A 27708-nucleotide genomic window follows, 5' to 3' on the forward strand; every position below is an offset into this window, starting at 1 on the left:
AATAAATAATCCTAGAGAGATGAAATTTAGAGCCAATATATTTCTTTTTCTTTTCATATTTATAAGCTTTGAGATAATTTCTTCATAATTAAGTATGTAGGAAGGGAAAATTTTTATTGTAGTAATATCATTCAATTTTTTTGAATTCTTTTGAGTTACTTGTTAAAAGTCATACTGAAGTTTATTATTAAAATTATTTTTGGTGGTCTACCAATCGATAACTGGATGATACCCTCTTTCAATATTGTGTCAAACACTGAAAGTCCTGCAACTTGTGAAAGGACTTGTTACCCAGTCACTGGATCACTCAACATTGGTGCCAGTATTTTGGACCATTCCATTCTGCAGATATTTATATCCCAGGATGATGAATTATGGTAAGGTTCAATGGCAGATAAATGCTGTATTTTTGTTTTGTTATGGGGGAGAAAGACAATGGCAAATTCATCACTTTGATCAAAATAGATCTCTGACACATAAGTTTAGGAAACAGTATATACACAAGCCAGAAATCTAGAAATTTATTCTTTTAAAACCATTCTTACCTGCCTCCACCTTGGAAAATCTGCCTGCACTTAGTTTGGAACCCACACTCTTTTATTCAGTGAGCCTCATAGGAGCATGCATGTTATTTACTTTCTCTGTGCCAAGCAAAATGTCTGGCATAATCATTGTCCTTTTGTTAAACAATGAGGGAACTAGGAGGCTGGAATATTAATCTCAAATTTCCCCAGTCTCCCCATATTTTTACTAATCCTTGCTGAGATGGAGTAATTGGGACGCTGGAGAAATTTTCTGGCTAGAGGAATTCTAAGCCCAGGGCAGTAATATCAAAAATACAAACACAGAGAGATGCAAAGAGTTGTCTTTACTACCCAAGAAGCAGGCTGTAACAAATGAAAGGGACAGTTTGAGTCAGGTTTCCTGTTTGATGTGTAGTTTCATTACTGTGATGGTCACACAGTTGGGTTCTCATCCTCCTCCCCCTCAGGTCAGGTGGCAGCAGCGGGAAGTGGTCCAGTCTATAGTGCTGCACTGGCATTGGCATGTGGTTTCTCCCTGGATATCCCAGGAACCACAGCCATAGCCACAAGCACAGCTGGTGACAACCATTCCTATATGGACACATGAGACACAGATGTCAGAACCCTTGGATTTTGAGAGGAGGGAGGTGTACACCTACCGTTTTTCATATCTGTGCAGCCCAGGGGTAGATCTAAGTTTTGTGGGACTGCAAACTAATTTGATTTTGAGAGCCCTCTTTAAGGAAAAAAATTAAAAAATCACTAAAACAAACTTAGGTATATGGCCATGGAAGAGGCCTGTGAAAATGAGGGGCCTGGGCATTTCTTTCCTTAGATTCATGATATATTTACCTCTATGCTGGCCCTACTCACCAGACAAGGGAATAGATTGGGAAAGGGAGATGAAGGACAGGGGGAATGGTAGGTAACAGATCATAACAGGACAAGGAGGGGAGGGAGCGCTGATATGTGAGCTCATGAAAGGGAGGTGGGAAGGGGAGAGACATAAACCCAAGAGCCCTCAGTAGCATCATTAAGGGAAATAAGAATGGGTAAGAGATCACTGGGAACCAGAGGTTACAACTCACCTCCAGGTTAATACAATCATGAGGCAAGGAAAGGTATAGGTGCTGGGGGATGGATGGGGTGGGCACAGGGCATCTTACTCACCATTCCTTCTCATGAAGTTACTTACCTGCAGGGCAGGAAGACAGTCTGCCTGAGTTAAAGATACTGGTACATGAAATCTTCTTTGCTGGGGCAGGATTTATTTATTTTTTTAATTTTTTTTAATGTTTATTTATTTTTGAGACAGAGAGAGACAGAGCATGAACGGGAGAGGGTCAGAGAGAGGGAGAAACAGAATCTGAAACAGGCTCCAGGCTCTGAGTGGTCAGCACACAGCCTGACGCGGGGCTCGAACTCATGGACCCCGAGATCATGACCTGAGCCTCAGTCAGACGCTTAACCGACTGAGCCACCCAGGCGCCCCTACTGGGGTAGGATTTAATTCTGAACAGGAGAGAAGAAGGGGTACTGCCCATGATAGCTGTCTCCGATAGTCCCCTTCCAAATCTCCTTTTACCTCAGAAGTGTCACTGTGTCCATAATCATGCTACTCACTAGGTTTTAAAGTTCAGTTTTCTCATTTATAAAATGAAAGTAATAGTTGTACTTATTTCATAAAGTGAAAATTGAGGTTATCTATGTAAATTTTTGCACTATACCTCGTTTGTAATGAGTGTCCATAAATTATAATTATATTCTTCCTCATTACCATCATCATCAAGCTCATTATCATCAGAGAAACCTCAAATTTTAGCTAGCAGTCCAAAATGATATGGGAGTAGAAAAAGCCATGGGCAGGAAGATTAAGCTTGAGTGGACTTAATAGAAGCTAGGATCTAGGGATGGGACCAAGAAGAAGTTAGGTTTAGGAATAGGTGGCATGATCAGGGGTTCTCTCCCACTCTCTGCCCTCAGTCAGTTACCTAAGCCAGTGAGAGCTTCCTTTATTTTTGTATCCATGATGGAGTCCAAGGAACACTGAGCATACCTTGGGCTCATCAGCTGGAGAAGGAGGATGAGAATGAGAAGGAAGTAAGACGTAAGCTTCATCCTGTAGAACAGCAATGTCCTGGGGCTGGGAGGAAAGATAGAAAGCTGAGATCTCTGAGCTCCAGTATGGTCAAGAAGGAAGGGAACACGTGAACAGTCTCAAGAGAGAACAGATAGGAGAAAATCAGTGCCAGTATGGAAGACTCTGGATCTCTCCAAGCTGTTTGAAGAACCAGGGAGGGTGGCTGCAGAGCAAATTAACTCACAGATGAGTTCAGAAGAGGTCTACAAAGACTGGCCAGGAAAGGATGTTTTATACCTTATGGTAACTGACTTAGGCACCCCTCAACACATAAGAAAGCACAGACAAACACACTCCCCAGTACACTTTCAAAGAACTGCTTGCTTGAGTGTGACACACAACTGTGATAAACATCAGTGCATCCATGATAAGCAACAGCTGCCTTTGTTCTGGTTCTCTGCCAAGGGGAGTCCTGTTTACTTGTTTTTGTCCTTCCTTCCTTCCTTCCTTCCTTCCTTCCTTCCTTCCTTCCTGTGAAAGCAACTTTCTGCTATTGTACTAAATTGGGTGGCACTTCTGCCCTGAAAACCTAATCTTGTTTACCTAATCTTGGATGTTTTCATCCTGAGATTTCCTATTCCTATACCTTTGTCCTATACTGAGGGCCTTTGCCCTGTTTACCTAATCTTGTTTACCTAATCTTGGACGCATTCATCCTGTGGCTTTCTATTTCTTTATGCCTTGTTAACCCATTGGTGCAAGCTCAGGGAATTCCTAAGCTTATTCCCCACAGGAAGGGAGGTCGGGGTAAAACCATTCTCTTTGGGAGGCTTTGCCTTTCTGTTTTAGAAGCAAATTTTCCCCTAGAAACTCAAGCAGATTTCCCCTTGTATTTCATTGTTCAGTTCTGGGTCATATGACCTCCTTTTACATCATTAGTGGCTGAGAAATTAAGTAGATCTCTACAATCCCTTATTTTAGACCATTGGACCTATATATGATACAGTCTCCACAGTGGAGCACATGGTCACCAGGATTGAATCCCATGATTCAAAAGCTAGATGAAGTAGCAGAGAATGGCTGTTGGATGACCACTATTGGAGGCTGTCAGGTGGGAAAGCCTGGATCTACTTCTGCTGTGACCAGCCTCACTGTCCCTTTTCCTAAAGATGCCCCCTGAGGAACAGCTACTTCTACATATCTCTCTCAGGAAACTTTGAGGATGGGGCTCAATGGTGCCAGCAAAAAGGCAAGGATGCTTCCTTAATTCACTGATAAGAGTTGAGGAAATAAAGGAATAATACAGAACACAAAAGAGCACAGGCTTGGATTTGGTATAAAAGTTGGGTAGATTAGTTCATTTGTTAATTCAACAACTATAGAGCTTCTCTATACTAATTCTAGTTCTGGTGACTCAGCAGTGGGCAATGCAGGCAAGGTTTTTGCCCTCTTGAGACTACACTCTAAGGTGTAAGATAACTATACAATATGTCAGATATTGAAAAATTCCCTGAAGGAAAGAAATGAAGGCAAGGCAGTTGGATGTGCTTCTGTGTTGTATATAATGCAATGTGTTCAGGGAAGACACCTCAGAAAAGATGACTTATAAGCAATGAGCTGCAGACGTGTGGGGTAAGCCATAGAAAAAGCTGGGACAAATGTTTTGGGCTAAGGGCCAGCAAGTATAAAGAGCCTAAGGCAGGGGGGTGGGTGGTTGGTGTGTTGAAGGAATACAACAAAAGCAGTGTGTCTGAAGAGAGCAAAGTGAGTAAAGGCAAGAGAAGTGAGAAAAGTGGTCAAAAACACAACTGGCGCCAGGCTGGTTACAGAGCACTTATCAACCAACATAAGGGCTCTGGGTTTATTGCAAATTTGATGAGAAATTACTGGAGCATTTTGCTTAGGGATGATATGACTTATTTATATAAGATCACTTATATTTTATAAATCTTACTAAGGCCACTGCTGTGGAAGAAAATAGGTAAGCAAGGAAACCAAATAGCAAGCTCTTGTAGAGTTCCAGATCTCAGATGGCAGTAAAGGAAGGAGTGAGAGCTGGGTAGACTTTGGTTATATATAGCAGGTGGAGCCTCTTAAGGTTTACTGATGCACTGGGTGTGGGGCAAAGGAGGAATAGAGTAGTGAAAGGTCAAGGTTATATTCTGAATGACTTGTTGAAGAGTGATGCCATTTACTAAAATGGGGACCCCTGGAGAAAGCATGGATAATGGCAAGAACATTAAATCATATTTGATCATGGTCAATTTAATATGCCTATTAGACATCCAGGTGGAGCGGTGGCATGGGAGTTGGGTATATACTTCTGGGGTCTGGGGGAAAGGTGAGAGTTGAAGATATAAATTTGAGACTTATCAATCCACAGATGAAAATAATAGCATAGACAATTTAAGAAGAGAAGTGAAAACTTTTTTAAAGGAGCCAGGTAAAGAAAGTGATAGACTGGGAAGTAGATGACCAGAAGAACATGGATTAAAGATGAGTTGAACTGCATTGACTACTGGGTTTGTTAAGAATGGCAAGGAAAGAAAAGAGAACAGGATCACAAGAGAATGTGATTGGTTTACAGTGAGCCTGGGCAACAGAGACAGTGACCGTGTCCTTTGGGCAACACTTGTAGTTAGTGGCAAGCCTAGCATATTTGACACCTGGAGGGGATCACTCTAACACTCCTCTTCTCTACATAACAAAATTATTTCTAGTAACAACTATGTAATGATCAGTAATAATCATTATTTCTTGATTCATTCTTTGGTTTTAAAACCAACAAAAACTATGAAAAAGACCAAATGTCAATTTTAAAGCTACTGTTTATATTCAGCATAGTATTTTTGTGCACTATCAGACAAAAAATATTATACCACTCAGTTTGTATTCACTTTTTAAATTAAAAAAAATTTTAATGTTTATTATTTTTGAGAGAGAGAGAGAGAGAGAGAGAGAGAGAGAAAGGGAATGAGCAGGGAAGGGGCAGAAAGAGCCTTAATGCATGCCCTCAAACTCACAAATCATGAGATCAGGACCTGTTGGACACTCAGCTGACTAAGCCACCCAGGTGCCCTGAATTTAAAATTTTAAATGCAATTAAACCCCATATAATCATATAGAGTGACCAAATAGATGTAATTTAAATCTGCTAATTTTTCTTTTTTTTTTTTTTTTAAATTTTTTTTAACGTGTATTTATTTTTGAGACAGAGAGAGACAGAGCATGAACGGGGGAGGGTCAGAGAGAGGGAGACACAGAATCTGAAACAGGCTCCAGGCTCTGAGCTGTCAGCACATAGCCCGACGGGGGGCTCAAACTCACGGACCGCGAGATCATGACCTGAGCAGAAGTCGGACGCTTAACCGACTGAGCCACCCAGGCGTCCCATAAATCTGCTAATTTTTCTTTACAATCACTGGGCTATCATTGCTTACTTAAATTATACTGTTTAACTGCAGGAATACAGAGCAAGATAGGAGTTTTAAATACAAAGGCAAATTTGAATGTTTCTGAAGTGTTATGAACTTATTTTAAAAATTGAAATGAAGACATATAACAAACCCCTAGGTTAGTAGAAGGAAGAACAAAGATGAGAATAGAAATAAATGAAATAGAGACAAAAAAAATTTTTAAAAATGATTGATGAAATTAAGAGCTAATTTTTTGAAAAAATAAACAATATTGATAAGCTTGACACATCAGAGAGAGAGAGAGAGAGAGAGAGAGAGAGAGAGAGAAGACCTAAATAAATATAATTAGAAATGAAAGAGGAGAATAAATTAATAAGAAGTAAATAATAGAGCTTCTCTTTTTATTAAGTTTTTCTCATTCTTTAACATTTTCTGTTTTTAGTGATTTATAATAAACTTACTTGGACATGTTTACAGTTTATAAATTGCATTTGAATGTATGTTTAACTTTTAAAAACTCACGGTGCATCTGAATAAAATAGTAGGAGACCAGAAAAACCAATAACCACAGGAAGTCTGCAGGTCTCTCAAACACAAGTTTCTAGCTCTATTTTTGGCTAGAGTTGGTTCTCTGATGAGGCATGGAAGTGTTGCTATTTCATCTTATGGATTCATATACTTTAGACAGTACATGAAAAACCATTCAGGTTGATTTTAGATGTAAAAACTGAAATGTGGATAAAAATCGAGAGGCTGACTCTGGAAAACAGTATGGAGGTTCCTCAAAAAGTTAGAAATAGAACTACCCTATGATCCAGCAATTGCATTACTAGATATTCACCCCAAGAATACAAATACACTAATTCAGAGGGATATACGCACCCCAATATTTATAGCAGCATTATCCACAATAGCCAAATTACAGAGTCCACCCAAGCATCCATAGACAGATGAATAGATAAAGAATATATATTATCCAGCCATAAAAAAAAAATGAAATCTTGCCATTTGCAACAACATGGATGGAGCTGGGGAGCATAATACTAAGTGAAATAAATCAATCAGAGAAAGACAATACCGTATGATTTCACTTATATGTGGAATTTAAGAAACAAAACAAATGAGCATAGGGAAAAATGAGAGGCAAAACAAGAAACAGACTCTTAACTATAGAGAACAAACTGATGGTCACCAGAGGCGAGGTTGTTGGGGGGATGGGTTAAATAGGTGATAGAGATTAAAGAGTGCATTGGTTGTGATGAGCACCGGATATTGTATGTGTTGAATCACTAAATTGTACACTTGAAACTAATATTGGACTGTATGTTAAGTAACTGGAGTTTAAATAAAAACTTTAAAAAATTGAGAGGCTGACCCACCCTGAATAGAGATTAGTGATGGGTTTGCTTGGAGATAGGGTGATACATCCCTCAAAAATTATCTTCGGAATCTGCTCACATGTTACATAAGTACCTGATTAGACTGTAGAGTTCTGCACCATCAAGCAGAGAAAAAAACTGGTTCTATAAAACTTGATGATTTAATTCTTTCAATTAGCTGTGAAAGCATAAAGTCTCTTCACTAATCAAGGTTCTAATCAGGTTCAAGTCAGTAATAAGAAAAAAATTTGCATTCCAGTGTCCAAAAAGAATATCCCAGAGTGGCTTACTGAATTTATTTGTCCAAAGGACCAATAATTGGGCCATCCAGGTCCTTTGGATGCTGGAAATGTCTAATAGACAATAGCATGTTGTTGGCATTTGTTGTTAAGTTATTTGCGGTAATGCTAGGCTAACTGTTGGGTATGGACAACAGCAGAGGTGAGAAATACGAGGTGGAGATGACTGCAGAAAGGGACACTGGGGAGGAGATAATAAAAGAAGAGGATCTGGAGGAGAGAATAGAGAAGAGGTAATGAAAAGAAAGAAGGTAAGCATGGTGGAAATTAGAGGAGGCACAGACCTGGAAGTAGACAGAGTTTTGGTGAAGTTGTTTAAAGGTGACATAGGTCAAGGTCAAGTCTGCATTATTAGATTCACCCTGGGATCACCTGTCATGGAGGCTATCCTAGTTTGCTCTCTTCTCCACTTGTTATTTTATTTCTCTGTCTCTGCATGCTAGCTAAAGAGAAGCAATAGAAGATTCCAGCGTTTTGATTCAGGAAGGGGGTGGGTCCAGGGGGAGACTGACAGGAGCCCCTGTAAAAGAAAAGAGACCTGTAGAAACTGCCAACCACCCAAGAGGAGGCAGTAAAAGGTAGAGGGCTATTGAAAAGTCTTTTGGTGGGGTGCCTGGGTGGCTCAGTTGGTTAAGCATCTGACTCTTGGTTTCTGCTCAGGTCATGATCTCCTAGTTGGTGAGTTCAAGCCTTGCATCAGCCACTCTGTGCTGACAGTGTGGAGCCTGCTTGGGATTCTCTCTCTGTCTCTTCCCTGCTCTCTCTCTCTCTCTCTCTCTCTCAAAATAAATAAATAAATAAAATTTAAAAATTTTTTTAAAAAAGAAAGATCTCTTGGTAGTATCACTCCTGCTATAATTCTAAGAGTACATGCTCAGCCATTTGACTCTCCAATCAATGCTTTTGTGAAAGAACCTCAGATTGTCTGTCGGTGAAATGGCGCGTAGGGTGAGGCAAGATCCACCATAACTCCTGAAGTTTAGGAACCATGTACCCTTTAATTTTTTAAAGTTGTAAGAGGGTCGCTGAGCTGATCCAGGACAAACTGAGAAGCCTGAGCATGTCTCTCTCTATATACATGTGTATGTAGATAGACAGATAAAATCTTATTAAAAATAGATTTACATATATTTTAATGACATGATTATGGTTGTGCTGCATGGTAATTGGTGATACATGGTAAGCAGCTGACAGACATGACATACACAATAAATATGGCTTTCCAGAGCCTTACCAGGTTTCTGGTTTTTGCATTCTATTCATTTGGCCACCTATAATAAATGTTTATATTGAGAGCATTTCCTGATACCAGGCTCTGTCTAATTCCTATCATAATCTCTAAATTAAGTCTAACTGGTAAATCATCTTCCTGTACCCAGGAATTGAACATGGGATTGGGAAACATCTGGTTATTTACTGATCCACTCTACTTTTGAGATTTCTGGAATTTGAACTCGTCACTGGGAGAAGGAAAGGAAATTTATAAAGGGGACAAAGAGGCTCCTGAAAGTATTGAGACTCCAACACACTGACTTTGAAGTTCAAACTCCTTAGAGTCTTGTGTTTAGAATGAGATTTCAGGACTTAAGCAATCCTTTAGCTTTGAGAAAAAAGCCATGTTTTCTGGCTTATTCTTAGTGGTGAGACAAGCTTAATGACACAAATGTTAAAGTGTGAGGCTCTCACTGTGGATACATCATAAGTTCATAGTCTAAATAATTAAATATCATTAGGTGTCTCTTCCCTTCCAAGTTGTTTCTCTTCCCTAACATTTGATGCCTTACTAGATTTTAAGTTGCTTGGGAGCAAGAATCATTACTTAATGCTTCTCTATATCTTCGGTGCCCAAACAGTATCTGGCACATGGCAGATGTCAATGGTTGTTTGTTGGCTGGTTGAATAAATGAATGGATGAATGTTGGCCTACAAATTTATTCTACCTTTTTATGTGGTTCTATTTCACTTCAAGTTGAGGACCAAACTAGAGTCTCTTGGGCTATTGAAATATAACATGCTGTTGAAATATGTCGTGAGGGTTCAGGATCTTTTGTTAATTTTTTAAGGATAACCACTGAGTTTTGGTGGAAAAGGGTCAACCCTGGCATATCCCGAATGCAGTAATGGGTTGCCCAATCTCCCTGGTTCTTATACCCCATGTTCTCCTCATTTAGTTCTACACTGACATCCAGCCAATATTGATTTTCTAAACCTCTCTGATCCATCTCTGTTCATTAAATTAATTCTAACTTTTTTTTCTTCACCTCTGTGTACCTTCTCTTGAGCACATATCTTTTTTTCCCTTTCTTCTCTCTCTGCCTCTCCCCTTTCCTTTCCTTTCCTCCCCTCCCCTCCCCTTTTCTCCCCTCCCCTCTCCTCCCCTCCCCTTCCCTTCCCCACCAGACCTGGTCTCTTGACTCATGAGACATAATTGTTTTATCACTTTTAAGTGCTCACATTTGTAGTAAACTACTTACCTATAGGGAAAAGAGACTGATATAATGATAATTAAGGGGAACACATTCCGTTAAGACTCCTTCTTCTCCATTTTTTTTTCTTGATATTCCTAGAGAGAGACAAGCAATAGACTGGGTTGGTGAGAGAATACAGATGGCTGGTAAAAATGGGAAAAATGTTTAACATTACTGACAATGATATACAAATTGATATAATTATGAATGTCAGTATTTACCTCTCAGACTCAGAAGGGTTAAGGAAAAGGGAGAAACAGGGATTTCTTATATTTCTCTGCTGAGAACAGAATATTAACTTTTTTATAGGAGGTCATTTAGCAAAATATCTCAAAATTTTAAAATATATATTTCTTTTGACATAGCAATTCTACTTTATGGACTTAACCTTAAAGAAATAAATAGAGGCACCTGGGTGGCTCAGTTGGTTAAGGGTCCGACTTCGGCTCAAGTCATGAACTCGCGGTTTGTGAGTTTGAGCCCCACATCAGGCTCTGTGCTGACAGCTCAGAGCCTGGAATCTGCTTCGGATTCTGTGTCTCCCTCTCTCTCTGCCCCTTCCCTGCTCATGCTCTGTCTTTGTCTCTCAAAAATAAATAAATGTTAAAAAAAAAAAGAAATAATCAGAGATGTGCACAAAGATTTATATGAAAAAGTTCACTACATGATTATTTATAGTAGTAAAAATATATATAATACATAAATAAATTATGGCCCATTAAATATGATATATTAGGCACATTATGAGGAAATGCTTAGGACATACTGTTGGGTTATAAAAATCAGGGAACAAAACAGTATGTATTTTTTGACCTGATGTAAAGATGTATACAAAAATGTTAGGCATACATGCACTTATATTAATAGTCATTCTCCTGGGATGGGGGGATTAAGAGTGATTTTATTTCTTTACTTGTAATTATTGATACATTCTGCTTTTTCCATGATTGTACTGTTTTACTATTTAAAATCACTTTATTTTTTATGATTTTATTATTATTCTTTTAATGTTTTATTCTCACATTAGATAACATACAGTGTAGTCTTGGTTTCAGGAGTAGAATCCAGTGATTCACAACTTACATAAAACACCCAGTGCTCATCCCAGCAAGTGCCCTCCTCAATTCCCATCACCCATTTTCCCCACCTCCATCAACCCTCAGTTCTCTGTATTTAAGAGTCTCTTATGGTTTGCCTCATTTTAAAAGTTGTCTGTGGCAGATGGAGGTGAAAAAAGCAGCAATTCCTACATACATGTCTCTTTGACTTCGCTGTGCCTCCTAGCAAGAGATGGTTTATTTCCCCACCTCCTAACTCTGATCTGGACTTGTGACTTGCTTTGACCAATGGATGCACCAGAAATAATGTACAACTTCTGAGGTTAGGCCATAAGAAGCCTGTGGCTTCTTTTTTCCCTTGAAGTGCTGCCCCCAAACCACCATGTAAGGAAACCAGTCTAGCCTACTAGAAGATAAGAAACCTCACCGAGGAGAACCAAGGTCCCCCAGTCAATAGCCAGGACCAACTGCCAGACATCAGTGAAGAAGTCAGAGACTCTCTCCAGCTGAATGCAGCAAAATAGGTGGGCCCAGGTGAGTCTAGCAGAAAAACCTCAGCCCACAGAAGCATGAGAAATAATAAATTGTTGCTTCAAGCACTGAGTTTTGGGGTGAATTGCTACTCAGAAATAGATGTGAAACAGCATTATAACCTTTAATTTTAAAAAATGAAGTCATAGGCTGGCTATGGTTGTCAATCTAGCTTTCAAGGATCTTAAAAATATTGCCTCAGAAATGTAAATAGAAGCATTATGGCTGTCACAGTATAGTTTATGTTTTGGAAGAAAGACTGATGAGAAGAGACTGTGGTGGTTTGCAATGGGTCAGGAAATAGGTAGTGAGTATGGCTTTTTATATGTGTGGCTTTTCCTCATTGAAAGAGCACAATGTCTCTAGAGTATCTGTAGATGGCTCCAAATGGACCCCTAGCTGGATGTCAGCAAATCCTTGGATCCTCCTTCCTGTGAGTGCTGCAGAAGGGAGTGCTTGACCAAATTCCCACGTGTCTTTCAGAACTTTCTTACCCAGTGGAACCTCCAGGGGTAGAGGAGAAGGACAGTGCCATAATATTTTTGAAGATATTGTCAAAACCTTTATTTCTTATCCAGAGAAATAAGGATTTTAAACAGAAATGGTACAAAAATCTGTTGACCATTTTTTCTGATGTCTATATGAGAAAGTTTCCATGATATCTTCCCAATATTTCAGCCCCTAGTCATCCACATATCATTATAGGAATGAAAACTTGAAGATAAGTCTCATGAGTCTGTCTCAGATGTCAGCCTGAGTTCAGCAGTAGAGTGTTAGAGCTACCAGGGCCCTTGGAGATGATCTAATTCTATGGCATCATTCAAAGAACAACACAGTCTAAGACTAAGACAACTATTGTGGCTTAATTCAGGTCACCAATGAGTGACTTTGCGGCACAGAGCTGGGAGCAAACCTAGGTCTCTCTGCTCCCGTGCTTTGTACTCTGTGTGATGTTGGACTACTTCTTCAAGCCTAAATGAAATCAGAGATGTGGGATGAGACACTGTCTTTGTTAATTTTAGGTACATTTCACATTTCAGCGGGATTATTGGTTGTAAAACAGGGAAGTCCAGAAAGTTATACAGCCAAAATGTTTTATGCAATAATAAAATTAAACCATAAAAAATAGCAAAGTGATTCCTTTCTCTGGATGCAAGGATGCTCGCGACCACCAAGAATGAATGCTGTTTGGATTCAGTGGCACAGGTTGTATTCTCTTCAGCAAAACTGCTTCCAAAGCCAGATGTCTGGTGATGGCTGCTGACTCTCTCCTCTTCCTCCTGGGTAATGGATATTTATTATAATACTAAGCAGGAGCATGTGGGGATTGGTGAAAAGAAACCTGACAACATCTAATTTCAATATTCGATATTTTGCAGTTTGTCTCCCCCAAGCATAACCCTCATGAATGTCATACTCACTGACATATTCCTCTACAATCAGTCCCCAGTATTATTTTGTGTCTTCCATACTGAGCTCTGGCCAAGAGCCCTGAACTGGGAATGAGGCTTCAAAGCTGCATCAGCAAATACAAGAATGATGATCTATTGTCACATGCCCAAACCTGGCAGTTATGCCCATAAATCAGAGTCCAGGAGTTAGTTCTGCTCTGAGGTCTCCTCCTTCTTTCTGCTATACTTCCACCTTGGAATTAAGAATTTCTGGCTCAGAATTAAGGGAAGAATTTAAACCACTGGATCTTTCTGGAGTTTTCTGATGCCAACAGAGGCATCTGGGGTGTAACCCCAGCACTCCCTTTTGGCATCAAGTTTGGGCCAAGGCTCCATGATGTCTGAGCTTGCTTCAGTCCTGACAGGCTTTAGTGTTTTTGGTCCTCTGAGTTCTCATTTATCTCACTCTTCCGCCAGCAAGATGATAAGTTATGCTTACACAAATCTGGCAAGGGGCCCAGCGTATTTGGGGGCTGTTATTTTTTGTTGGTGTGGAGCCCTGTCTACTTGCTCTTTGTGGGGTCTGGCCTGGAGGTCTGGTGCTAGGATTAGAGGTCTGGGCAATATGTGGATCAAGAGCTGGAAAACCTGATAAGTGAATGCAACCTTTGTTTTTGGAGAAAATTTTCATTAAGGTCAAAGGCATGCATGGCATTTAGAGCAGGAGTCAGAACCCAGGAAGTCAGGAGTTGAGTAGACCCTGAGACAAAGTGAGGGGTAGAAGCATAATTGGGAGCAAAGGAAGAAGGTCTAATAATGCAAAGGATGCAAATTTTGGCTAAAGGGCTCTGTCTGCCTGATACTTTGTAAAAATGAAGTTAGTCATCCACATTTAACTGTAGGATATTTCACATTCACATCCAGATTTCCATCTCCTCTTGAAGCACCACGTAAGCTCAGGTAAAATAAGACTATCCCATCTAGAGTTTTCCCTCCGACCACTTAATTTACCCCAGAGGAAAATACTCATTTCAGGTTTGCATTTCTTGGTCCTCAATTTCCATTTTCTTCACAAAGCATTTGCTAGAGTACAAAAGACACACTATTCTTTTCTCTGAGTTTTCTTCTTGAGGAATGGTTATTGTTTAAATCAAGGACACTACTTGAGAAAACAGAATTCTATCCAACATTCCTGATGCTGTCTCTTTCTATTTCATATTATGATTTTCTAGTTGCCAAAGTCTTTCACATGAATCCTACACTCGAGCCTGTTTTGGGGGGAGAAATAATATATAAAAGCCCATGCTTGGTCTTGGTGTCATCATTTTAAGGAGCTAACACAGGTTTTCCAAGAAATTTCTTTTTCTTTCTTTTTCTTTTTCTTTTTCTTTTTTTTTCTTTTTCTTTTTTTTCTTTTTCTTTCTTTTTCTTTTCCTTCCTTCCTTCCTTCCTTCCTTCCTTCCTTCCTTCCTTCCTTCCTTCCTTCCTTTGTTTCTTTCTAAGGACTCCTTTTGTGTTCTGGTCCAAGATAGAGGTATAGGAAGTCCCTAAACTCACCTCCTCCACAGACATGCAAAATCTACACCTATTTATAGAGAAATTCCTCCTAAAGAACTGAAGGCTGATTGAACATCTTCTGCACAACAAAAGATAGAGAGACCACACAGAGAAGAGCAAGAGAGATGAAGACAAGGTAATGAAGGGAACCCCCATACTCAATGTTGCCAGCTGCAATGGGGAGAAATAGTACTGAGAGAAAATGAACAAATTTGTCTGCCCAGAGGCACAGAAGAAAAGCTGCAGTTTAAAAGAGCAAATGCTATATAAAGTAACCAGCACTCGAGTCCTGCTAAATGGTGGGGGAGCCGCTGGAACTCTCCCCTCACCGCCAGGGTGGGACTTGCATTGCAAGTCACAACTCCCCCAAGTGCCTGGCCCTCCCTATTTCCTTTCCTTGAGCCTTCCCCCTAATAAAAATCCCAGGGTTTTGAATCCCACCTTGGCAGCTGCAGCTCAGAGGACTCAAAATAGCACAAAAAGCTTTATTATTTTTCCAATGTGGAAGGATGCTGGCATAATAAACACAAACCCTTGAGAGTGTTACTGAATTAATAAGCAGTTTTTGGTTTTTATGTATTTATATTTACATCTCACATGTTTGCACTTCTTTTCAACCCTCCTGCTGTCAACCCTCCTCCAGACTTCTGTCATCTTTCTCCAGGGTCCTTGATCCCCCAAGGGTCTCCCTGAAAGTGTCCTTGCTCCCTCTACTTCATTCCCCAGATGGTACCCAGGGAATGCTTCCTAAATGCAAATCTGTAACCAACAAATCCTTTCCTAATTCTTTTAGTGAATGAGCAGGCCTTGGTAGGATAAAATTATTATGAATTTCTGTTCTTTTTCCCCTGGACCTTCAAACCTGCATTTCTGTACCTACTTGTTCTCCATTCCTGGATGAAATCTCTGGCAGATTCTGCAGCTCTTTTGACTACTCTAGGAATAACCAAATAGGCCTTTTGCTTTTGCAGGTAAAAGCTAGTTCCATCAAATTATTTCCCAACCCCGCCCCCCAACTAGGCCCACATAAGTTTGGAAGCCTCCCTGTGGGAGGGGCCTTTGCACTTACCTTCCCAGTCAGATTCTGTTCTACTCACCTTCAAGTCACATAAATGTCACTTCCACAGGGGAGATTTTTCTGTTTTCATCTTAACCTTCAACAAATGGTAAATATACAGTTATTTCTATGAATCGTTGTTTAATGTTTTCCTCCTCCACTAGACTATAATCCCCATGAGAGCAGAGAATATGTTTATTTTATTGGTGGCCCAGATCCTGGGCCCTTAATAATATTCACTCAATAAATATTTATTTTGATAAATAAATATGAAAAGTGTTTCTTAATGGGTACTGGAAAATATGACAACTATCTTGGAAGTGTAAAGAATGTTTAAAAGGGGCCCTTTGGGGTGCCTGGGTGGCTCAGTTGGTTAAGCGTCCGACTTCAGCTCAGGTCACGATCTCACAGTCCGTGAGTTCGAGCCCCGCTTCGGGCTCTGGGCTGATGGCTCAGAGCTTGGAGCCTGCTTCTGATTCTGTGTCTCCCTCTCTCTCTGCCCCTCCCCCGTTCATGCTCTGTCTCTCTCTGTCTCAAAAATAAATAAACGTTAAAAAAAAATTAAAAAAAAAAAGGGGGGCCCTTTTTGGGACACCTGGGTGGCTCAGTTAAACATCCAACTTTGGCTCATGTCATGATCTCAGTCTGAGTTTAAGCCCCGGGTCCGGCTCTGTGCTGACAGCTCAGAGCCTGGGGCCTGCTTTGGATTCTGTGTCTCCCTCTCTCTCTGCCTCTTCACAGCTTGCTCTCTGTCTCTCTCTCAAAGATAAACATAAATTTTTTTTAAAAAGGGGTCCTTTTTTTACTGAAGTAGAGTTGACACACAATGTTACATTAGTTTCAAGTGTATAACATAGTGATTCAACAGCTCTATATGTTATGTTCACCACAAGTGTAGTTACAACCTGTCACCATATAACACTATTACTATATCATTGACTATATTCCCTGTGCTGTACCTTTCATCCTGTGACTTACTCATTTCATCACTGGAAGTCTGTACCTTCCACGCCCCTTAACCCATATGCCCATCCCCAACCCCCTCCCCTATAACAACAACCAGTTTGTTCTCTGTATCTGTGGGTCTGATTCTGCTTTTTTGGCTTATTCATTTGTTTTGTTTCTTAGATTCCATATATAAGTGAAATCCTATGGTATTTGTCTTTCTCTTATTTCACTTAGCATAATACCCTCCAGGCCCATCCACGTTCTGACAAGTGGTAATATCTCATCCTTTTTATGACTAATATTCCATTACACACACACACACACACACACACACACACACAGCTGTGTCTTCTTTATCCATTCTTCTAACCATGGACTCCAGTATCTTAGCTATTATACATGATAATGCAATAAACATAGGGGTACATATATCTTTTCAAATTAGCGTTTTTGTTTTCTTGGGTAAATACCCAGAATTCAATTTTTAAACAAACTACATACTGCTTTTCACAGTGGCCGCACCATTTTACATTCCCACCAACAGTACACAGTTTGCTTTTTTCTATATATCTTTGCCAATACCTGTTATTTCTTACGATTTTTTAAAGTTTATTTATTTTGAGAGAGAAAGAGAGCGTAAGTGGGGAGGGACAGAGAGAGAGAGGAGGAGAGAGAGGAGGAGCCCAAGCAGGCTCCACACTGTCAGTGCAGAGTCCAATGTGGGGCTTGAACTCATGACAGTGAGATCATGACCTGAGCTGAAATCAAGAGCTGGACGCTTGATTGAGCCACTCAGGCACCCCTCTTTCTTACCTTTTTGATACTATCCATTCTCACCAGTGTGAGGAAGTATGTCATTGTGGTTTTGATTTGTATTTCCTTGATGATGAGTGATGTTAAACATCTTTGCTTGTGTCTTTTGGCCACTTGTATGTCTTCTTTGGAAAAATGTCTGTTTAGGTTCTTATATGACTGTTTCTTTTGGTATTGAGTTGTATAAGTTCTTTATTTTGGATAAGAATTCCAATATCAATATATTGATATATATTTGATCTATTTCTATCTTTATGTCTGTTAATATTTGCTGCATATATTTAGGTGCTGTTATGTTGCATAGGTATTTACAATTGTTATATCCTCTTTTTGGATTGATCTCTTTATCATTATATAGTGCCCTTTGTCTCTTGTTATAGTCTTTGTTTTAAAATCTATTTTGTCTGATATAATTATTGCTACTGTAGCTTTTTTTTTTTGCTTCCATTTGCATGGAATATCTTTTTCCATTATTTTACTTTTTGTCTGTATGTGTATTTAGGTCTGAAGCAAGTCTCTTGTAGGCAGTGTATAGATAACTCTTCTTTTTTTAACCAGTCATCCTATTTCTTTTGACTAGAACATGTAGTCCATTTACATTTAAAATCATCATTGATAGGTATATACTTATTGCCATTTTATTTATTGTTTTCTGGTTGTTTTTTCTAGGGCTTCTCTCTTCCTTTCTTCTTCACTTGCTCTCTTCACTTGTGGTTTGATGGCTTTCTTTAGTGTTACACTTGAATTTCTTTCTCTATTTTTGTGTATCTATTACAGGTTTTTGATTTGTGCTCACCACTGGTTTCATACATAATATCCTATGTGTATAGCAGTCTATATTAAGCTCATGGTCACTTAAATTTGAATACATACTAAAAGCACTAAATTTTTACTCCCTTCTCCATGTTTTATGTATATGATGTAATATTTTACATATTTTCATTTTGTGTATCTCTTGACTAATTTTGTAGATATAATTGATTTTATTACTTTTACATTCTAAATACACTGGCTTTATCAGTGATTAATCTACTACCTTTACTACATGTTTGATTTGATTTGTGAATTTTTTCCTTTTATAATTTTCTTACTTTTAGTTTGGCCCTTTCTTTGCACTTAAATAATTCACTTTTTTTTTTTTTTTTGGTAAGGCTTGTTTCATGGTAATAAAATCCTTTAACTTCTGTTTGTTTGGAAAACTCTTTATCTCTCCTTCAGTTTTGAATGACAACCTTGCTGGATAGAATATCCTGGATTGTAGGGTTTTTTTTTTTTTCTTTTCAGTACTTTGAATATGCCCTGCCACTCTCTTCTGGCCTGTGAAGTTTTTCCTGAAAAATTAGCTGACAACCTTATGGGATTCCCCTTGCATTTAACTGTTTCCTTTTGATGATTTTAAAACTCTATTATTATTTTTTGCCATTTTGATTATTATGTGTGTTGGTACTGACCTCCTTGGGTTAATCTTGTTAGGAGCTCTCTGTGATTCCTGGGATCTGTGTGTGTGTTTCCTTCTTCAGATTAGGGAAATTTTCAGTATTATTTCTTCAAGTAAGTTTCTTCCCCCTTCTCTCTTTTCTCCTTCTGGGATCCATATAATGTGAATGTTTTGTGCTTGATGATGTTACAGAGTTCCCTTAACCTATTCTCATTTTTTATTATTCTTTTTTTTTTCTTTTTGCTGTTCAGCTTGGTTGCTTTCGATTACCCTGTCTTCCAATTGCTGATCCATTCTTTCACATTTTCTAATCTGTTGATTTGCTCTCAGTATAGTTTTTTCATTTCAGCTATTGAATTCTTCAGCTCTGGCTGCTCTTTTTTATGTTTTCTATGTCTTTGCTGAGGTACTCATTGAGTCTATCTATTCTTTCCTCAAGTTTAGTGAGTATTTTTATGACCATTACTTTGAACCCTTTATCAGGAATATTGCTTATCTCTGTTTCATTTAGCTTTTTTACTGTGATTTTGTTTTATTCTTTCATTTGGAACATATTCCTCTGTCTCCTCATTTTTTCTAACTCTCTGTGTTTGTTTCTATGTATTAGGCAAGTCAGCTATGTCTCCTGATCTTGAAAATAAATAATGGTCTTATGTAGAAGAAGTCATGTGGTACCCTGTAGTGCAATCCCCCTGGTCACCAGGACCAGGTACTACAGGGTGTTCCCTCTGTGAACTGTGTGTGTCTTCCTGTTGTGGCTGAGCTGTGACTGCTTTGCCTGCTGTGGGCACACTGGGCAGGGTTTTCTCTCTGCATTGTTGAGAAGAGTGGCTGCAGCTGGTTGCAGGTTGGTGGGCAGGGCTAGCAGTCAGCCTTGCTGTCTGAATTAGCCTCTGTGCTACAGTTTTATGTGCATTGAAGGGCAGGCCTTGCTCCCTGCACAGCCAGTTAAGAGGCCCAGCTGTGGGAACTATAGATGCATTGGTGTGTGTGTTATCTCCCTTTCACTTGGGGCAGGAGTTACTTTGGAGTGGTGCTGGTCCCAGTCAGGGATGTCTGCCAGGTGTGGTGGAACAGGAGCTGCTTTGGTGGGATGCTTGAAGAGGTGGGTGGGTTGGGTGGTGTGGGTACATCATGTGGGGGCAGGGCACATGATGCTAGCAAGATAGGTGGAGATTGTTAGTGCTGGCTCCTGCTAGTGTTTGGCTATCTGAGCTGGGGGAGGGGGAAATGGCACCTGCCAGCACTTTTGCTCCTGGAGAAATCTCCTGCAGATCCCTGTCCCTCCAGCACACATTCTAAGATTAGTCAATAGCTCACTATATACATATATGCCAGGTGCTTTTCAAACTGCTACTTATGTGCTGTGTCGTGGGCTTAGCTATTTGGTATGCTGGCTCTTTAAAGGGCGGGAACTGGGTTTTCTTATCATCCTCCTGCTCTCCCAGAGTTAAGTCCTGCTGAAAGCTCCTGGAGTTAAGCTCTACTGGTTTTCAGAGCCAGGTTTATGGGGACTTGTCTTCCCAGTGCAGGTCCCTAGGTTCGGTGGTATCCAGTGTGGGGTATGATCCCCTCACTCCTCTATGCTTTCAATGTCCCTTCTGTTTGTGATTAGTCACACCCAGGGTTTGGTTCCCAACAACATCTCCACACCTCCTACCCTTTTCGATGTGGCATTCTCTCTATGACTAGCTGTAGAAGGTGTTTTCTGCTAGTCTTCAGGTCATTTTCAGAGTAAGTTGTACAGGTGTAGCTGTTGCCTTGGTGTGTGCATGGGATGAGGTGAACTCAGGATCCTCCTACTCCACCATGTTTCTGGTTCCCTCCTTTAATGAAATTATATAAAAGTTTATTTTGAATGCAGAAGTAGAACAGTGAAAATAGCAGACAAACTGCATATCAAAAGGGGAACAACATTGCTTGAGGTGGGAACTAATTAGAAGAATGTTTTATTTGCTGATATACACATTCTTTCTTTGCTATTTCAAGTCTTAGAAAATAAAATAATGAACTATTTATGCTCAATAACTATTGTCTTCCAAACTTCAACCAGGGCAGGTCTTGTGTTGAGATATAGGTACTGAAAAAGAGATGGGGGTTAGAGAACCTACTCTGGAAGCAATAGCCTCAGAAACTACAAGAGATTCCAGATTAGTTTCAAGTGATCTCATATGCTTTCATCTGTGTGAAAGTCTTTTCTGACTGCTTCAAAGGAATTACCATTAGCACAACATTTGAATATAAAGTTCAGTGTCTGTCTCTTCCCCCCCCCCCAAAATATTTTGGAATCTCTTTCCATAACTGGGACATCACCATTTCTGCATCTCTCACTTAGCTGAATATCACACAGTCCCCTTGAGGATTGTTATTAAAACAATTAACAATTTACGAAATCACAGAATTTTGAAAAAAAAGGATATAGGCCAATTTTCCTCTTGATTTAAAATTATTCACAAATAGAGTTTTTGGATCAGCTGGAGCTTCCTCAGCACTCGGTCACATTTACCACTATGTTTGTACCACAAGTCAACTTGTTCTAGAAGATCTTGGTTTGGTCACATCACTCTTTATAAACATAGAAAGCCTCTCTAACTCTCACCACAAAGATAATTTATTATTACTTATGATAAACACGTAATATTTGCATACTGTGAAGTATTTAAGTAAATCACATTAAGATAGGTGGACAGCATTCTCAGAAGATAATTGTAACATATTTAAACAAATAGAACATGTAATTCTTGCACTGTTCCTGTAAAAAAAATCATTTCTTCATCCAAAACTAGGTTTGGTTACTAACTGTCTGTGATGATGGAAATATTCTGTAATACCTGTACTGTTTAATACACAATACATAAATTCAGAGAAAAGTGAGCCAGCCTTGAATGCTTCATTCATTCATTCATTCATTCATTAGCTGAGAGTCTTGTTTGGCTCAGGCACTGGACACACAATGTCAGGCAAGACACTGCCCCTACCCATAAGTTACATGAGTTGATAACTCATCAGACAAGTGGGATACTATACAATGAGTTGGTTGCAGGGTACTGAAAAAGCGCACAGAGAGACAGACATCTAACCCAGATGAGTAAAGGGGGTTGGTGACTTACAACTTGGAGCATGTTATGCACTTCAATTAATTTTTCATAGTAGATAGGCCTCATTCTCATTTTTTAAATGACGGAACTTAGTTTCAAGAAGCTCTGTGATTTACCCCCCCCCCCATGAAATCTATCCAACCAGATTTTGTTGCAAAATTCATATGCTTTCTATTATCCAAAAATGCTAATCAGCAGCTCTTCAAAGAAGATTTTCAAAACCACCTAATTTCTATACTTTTTACTACAAAAATAAAGAAGGGATTTTTGAGTAAGATTAAGGGTGAGGCAACTACTACAGTATTCTATATTAAATTAAATCCACAAATGATTAATGGTATATGCATAAGTATATCATTTATAATTGATTAAATTTTATGTTTGTGGTTATTCTATCAAAAAATAGTGGACATTATACATTATAAATGTGGTTAGGAGGCAGTAATTCAACTTAAGTAATTTCTACTCATAGAATATTTCTTGGGAAGTTTAAGGAACCAAGTTTTTTCATATGTCTTCATGAGAACACTTCAGTATAGTCTTTTTGTATTTCCTCATGAAAGCACTTGCTTTGACGTTACACCTTAGTCTCTGGTGTCATTCCCTAAATCAGTTGTTCCTTTTTTTTTTTTTTTTCAATTTTTCCATCTGCTGTTTAAACCTCACCCTACATTTGGGAAACTGCACATAACTTGTTCATCACATAACTCACTAAATGAGACTGAACACTTTGCCCAGATGATTTTTTTAAGAAGTGGGTGAAATGTTCAATTTATCAATATATTTCATTTTTGTCAGGGAAGCATCCTTCTCATCAAATTAGGCTTGTGTGTTGCTCATTATAAAATGTCACCAGAAATTGTGTGAATGGACTGAATCTTTACCAAGGATTCAGCCATGATTGATTGTGGATTGACCGGGAGTCTAAGGCAAAATGGAAAATACCCTTTACGATATTTGCTGAATGAAAAATTTTAATCTCCATCCCACTTTTCTCAGTTGTTTTTTTTTTCAGTAAAACCAATGCTGACATGCAACAATTGCTTATATATATTGAAAATTTTGAATTTTACAATTTCTCAATTGTAAGGCTTCTCTAAATTCTTGATATTCAGGACATAAAATATGAGGACAGATTCACTCAGATTTTAGCTAAGTATTCTCCCTTTATACCTATACTACTGAAAAGTGAGTTTGTGGGGCTCAATTCTTGAGTTTTGCAAAGCTACATGATGGAAGAGTTTATTAAAACAAACATCTTTCTTCAATGAATTCTTAGAAACAGGGAAATTAAGCAAGAATCTAAAGGTAAGTAGAAACCACAGATAGTTAAAACAATCTTTGAATGGCAGAAATCAAGTTTCTAAGTAAGGAAGGTGGGAGGAAAGGGATAGATAAAGAACAAACATTTTTATTTTTGGCACCTGTATGCTCAGAAAAGGAAGAAAAAAGCAGATTAAATTTGTGACAGTTTCATTGTCTGTTGGGCCACAAAGTCAGTACTAGGCCTACCAGAGAATACAAGCTACCTTTATTATCATCTTTCATGGCTCAATATGCTGTATGGGTTCAGCTACATGGCTCTCATTTGGGGTTGCTCATGCAATTGCAGCCAGATGTTGGCATCAAAGATTGAACTGGGCTAGGTTCTCAATAGGGCTTGCTTGCATTGCTGGCCATTGACTGGGAGCTTAGATGGAGCTGTTAACTGCAACACTGCATGTTCTTCTTCATGAGCTTGCCCTTTTCTCAGCATGGTAGCTGGATTTAGAAATAGAGTTTTACAGGAGAAAGTATTCTAAGAGGCTCAGGAGGAAGCTGCAAGGCTTCCTATGACTAGTCTTGAACATGCATAAGATCACTTCCACCACTTCCTATTATAATCAAATAAGTCACTGAGGTCAAACCAGATTCAAGAAGGTGGAAACTTATGGTAAATGGCAAGGTCACAACACAGAAGAACATGCTGATTAAACAGAGCAAAGAAGAAGTGGATAGTAGGAAGACAGATTTTATTATATCCATCTTTGGAAAATACAATTTGTCACAGTCTTCTATCTTGACACAATTCACGTCATTCTCACAAGCAAAATATAATTACTCCCATGTCCCATCAGCTCCCAATCCAGATCTTGTCATGATATCAAATTCAAGGGAGGATAAGACTCCTCAGCTCTGGATACAGCTCTTAAGCACAGTTCTTTGGGAATAGTTCTTTTCTAGCTTCTGTATCTTCTCCTCTACTTTGCTTCTGCCTGCTAGCAGCTATATACCTAACCACCCCCCCAGAGTAGTAGTGCAGGTAGAGAGAAAGGAGAAGGGGTACAGAATGTTGACATCTAGAACTGCCCTAAGAAAGCTTTGTCCTCCTTGGGCCTGGCAGATGTTTAACACTGCCTCTTTCTCTGTGTGCGCTTTGTGGAGTCTCCAGTCTCTTATTTTGGGCCCCTTCAAGTACCACTCTTGTGTCTGGGCTGTCCACCCCTCATACACTCAGTCTGTCAGTATCTTATTGTCTTCCTCACCAGTCCTTTTGGGCAGGAGTGAAAATGAGTGGCTTCTGATGTAGTTGAATTAAATAATACTTCTTCTTAGCCCATGTGATTTAACCAAAAATGATAAGGAGGCATATGTATTTAAGAACAAAGATAAAGTGTAACCAACCACCTTCTCTTCCATTTTCCCACCTCTGGTCTCATGGTAGAATGGTTTCACTGAAGGAACATTATTTCCTTTGGGAGAACATGCAGCTCACCGGGCATTCAGGAAGTGTTAATGGTTTATCCTTGCCCACAGCTCAACTCTACAGGGCCTGATATCTCCTAACTTCTGGAGAGGTAGAGAAGTGGGTTTGGGTTTCAAAGAAGCATGAAAGAGAAGTGAATGTCATTAATTGTATTGGCTCTGGTATATATCCAGGACTCAGGACTTTTACAGGTTTCCCCATCTTCTATTTCCCTAGTTCCTAATCAACAAAACCACATCTTCACTGAACAACACTCTCAAGGATCAGAGCAAAGATTGGGCTCACTTCTCATCACATTATTCCTCAAGGCCCAGGCAGAAGACTAGGATCCAATTATTAAATATTCAGTTACTTCATTTAATGGAAGTAATTTAATAAATTAGACAAAGTGGAATTTTAAGCCGAAAATACTAAACCAAACAAAGATGGCTAATTTAAGTTATATTCATAAAAATGCAATCCATCAAGAAGATAAAATAGTGATGAAAGTTTTACATAGTGATTAACCTAGCATAAAAATATACCATGTTTTTTAAATGTTTATTTGTTTTTGAGAGACAGACAGATTGTGAGCAGGGGGAGGGCCAGAGAGAGAGGGAGACGCAGAATTTGAGGTAAGCTCCAGGCTCTGAGCTTTTAGCACAGAGCCCAATGTGGGGTTCCAACTCATGAACTGTGAGATCATGACCTGAGCCGAAGTTGGAGGCTTAACTGACTGAGCCACCCAGGTGCCCCTCATTTTTTGATTTTTTAGAAGTTTCTTAATTTTTCTTTATTCTGAGAAAGAGAGAGTGCACACAAGTGGGGGAGGGGCAGAGAGAGAGGGAGAGAGACAGAATTCCAAGCAGACACTGCACTCAGACAGTGCAGAGCCCAATAAAGCAGAGCCTCATGTGAGGCTTGAACTCATGAACCATGAGATTGTGCCCAGAGCAAAAATCAAGGGTTGGATGCTTAACCAACTGAGCTACCCAGGTGCCCCTCCATCAACTCATTTTTAAGTCCTTCCTCAAATACTAGTTTCTCAGTGGGATCTTCTTGTCACAAGGATTAAGCACAACATCTTACATATACCTTTGTCCTGGGCTTATTTCATTGTGCTTTCGGGTATAACTGATTATTTCCACATCTGCTTTCTGATAGATTATAAAGGCAGCAGCAATCTCATCTTTGTATTCCCAGTATTTACCCCAATTCAGGGTGGCTATGGGTGCTCAGAGAACAACTGTTGAAGAATAGTATGGCAATGAAGGTAGAACCCCCTTTATCAGTGTAGAGCAGGGACAGCAATAAGAACATTCTCTCATCTGTGAAGATTCATTAACACAGCTGAGGCACAACTGGGGAGAAGACAGTCTTCTCAGTGGCTAGCCCTTTGATCCCACAGCAGAACCATTTTATGGAGATGATTTAATTGCTCTTAAAATATACTTGGGAGTGCCTGGCTGGCTCAGTCAGTAAAGCATGCAACTCTTGCTCGGGGTTGTAAGTTCAAGCCCCATGTTGGGTGTAAAGATTACTTAAAAAAAAAAAAAAAAGTACACTTACCTGAAGTGCTCTATCACTTCCCATCTGTGAAGGAAATGGTATCAGAGAGCAAAGTTAAAAGCAACTGAGTGGAGAACGTAGGGGGTTCAAGACATTTCAAGAGTGAGGTTGACAAGGAGAGGGTAAATACAGGCCCAGCCACAAAACATAGTGTTATTCCCCTACTGACTAAAATACAGCTTCCAGACAACCACTCAGGTGCGTGGGCGCAGACAGCCTCCACCTCATGTGCCTGTGTGGTTTGAGGTGCTCCCACCCACACTCGCTTTCTGGGAGCTGTCCTGTGCAGCTGAGAGTCAGCTGACCCAACAGCATTGCTGCCCCTGAGACAATGGAGCAGAGAGTGGTCTGTCTGTCTAGGTGCTAGGCTTAGATCCTTCCTGTCACCCGGTCACTATGAAACTGGAATAGGGTTGGGGGAATGTCTCCAGAAGACTTACTAGCCACATTCAGCACACTGGTTTTGGAAAGGCCTCTGAGAAGCAACTTGTCACTGTGAGCAGGCAATATACTTGTTTACATAATCTGCTCCATGTCTCACTCAGCCCCCAGGTATGAGCACCCCCTTTACCTACGCACCTCCCGATTCTATAATGGTGGTGACAGATGGGAATTCTCATGAAAAATTCTACCAAGAAACTCGTATAAAACAAAAAGAAAATGAACAGGGGAGCGTGAGAGCAAAAGGCAAATGTGTATAAATTTAAATTAATTGATTCATCTAAGAAGTATTTGGAGGGCCTACAGGTGATGAATTCTTCCTAACTTGCTCTGGGAAGGCTTTTCAGAAACAAAGTCTAATGGAACCACCTCATGCAATGGTAAGGAGTTGGTAGTTTGATGTAGTCAAAGGGAAACAAGCTGGTGAAGAACCAGCCATAGCCAAATCATATCCTTGGGAGGAGTTTGTTCCTTGTCATTTTCCATTCTTGTATGGAAAAAGCCCTAAGAAATAATAGCATGAAGTGGTCCCTTCTGAGGTGATATTTAAAAATCAATCCAGTATAAATCGATCCAATCCTGAAGCCCACATTGTCTGTCTTTGACAGCTAAAAGGTAATTTAAAAGATTTAATAATTTAGTCTCTCAGTGGACCATGTAAGAGGGAAAGACTATTTTACTTTATTTTTTTAAAGGCCATTTTTTAACTTTATTTATTTATTTTGAGAGACAGAGACCGTGTGAGTTGGTGAGGGGCAGAGAGCATCCCAAGCAGGCTCCACACTTGTCAGCGCAGAGCCCACCTCGGGGTTTGATCTCACAAACCTCAAGATCATAACCAGAGCCAAAATCAAGAGTCAGTCACTCAACTGACTGAACCACCAAGGCACCCTTTAGAAAAGTCTATTTGAAAGCA

General features: G+C 39.6%; 1 protein-coding gene across 1 annotated transcript; it reads right to left on the reverse strand.

Moving 5' to 3' along the window:
• Nucleotides 1-716: 716 nt before the first annotated feature.
• On the reverse strand, nt 717-21926 carry RETNLB (resistin like beta). Its single transcript, XM_042998327.1, has 6 exons — nt 20620-21926; nt 15801-15857; nt 10173-10261; nt 2516-2667; nt 1720-1779; nt 717-1115 (listed from the first exon to the last, which is right to left on the reverse strand). Exons 4-6 carry the CDS (start codon nt 2640-2642, stop codon nt 988-990), a joined length of 315 nt encoding a protein of 104 aa, XP_042854261.1. The 5' UTR covers nt 2643-2667; nt 10173-10261; nt 15801-15857; nt 20620-21926; the 3' UTR covers nt 717-987.
• Nucleotides 21927-27708: the final 5782 nt, after the last annotated feature.

The sequence above is a fragment of the Panthera tigris genome, chromosome C2 (assembly GCF_018350195.1).
Source record: "Panthera tigris isolate Pti1 chromosome C2, P.tigris_Pti1_mat1.1, whole genome shotgun sequence".
NCBI lineage: Eukaryota > Metazoa > Chordata > Mammalia > Carnivora > Felidae > Panthera > Panthera tigris.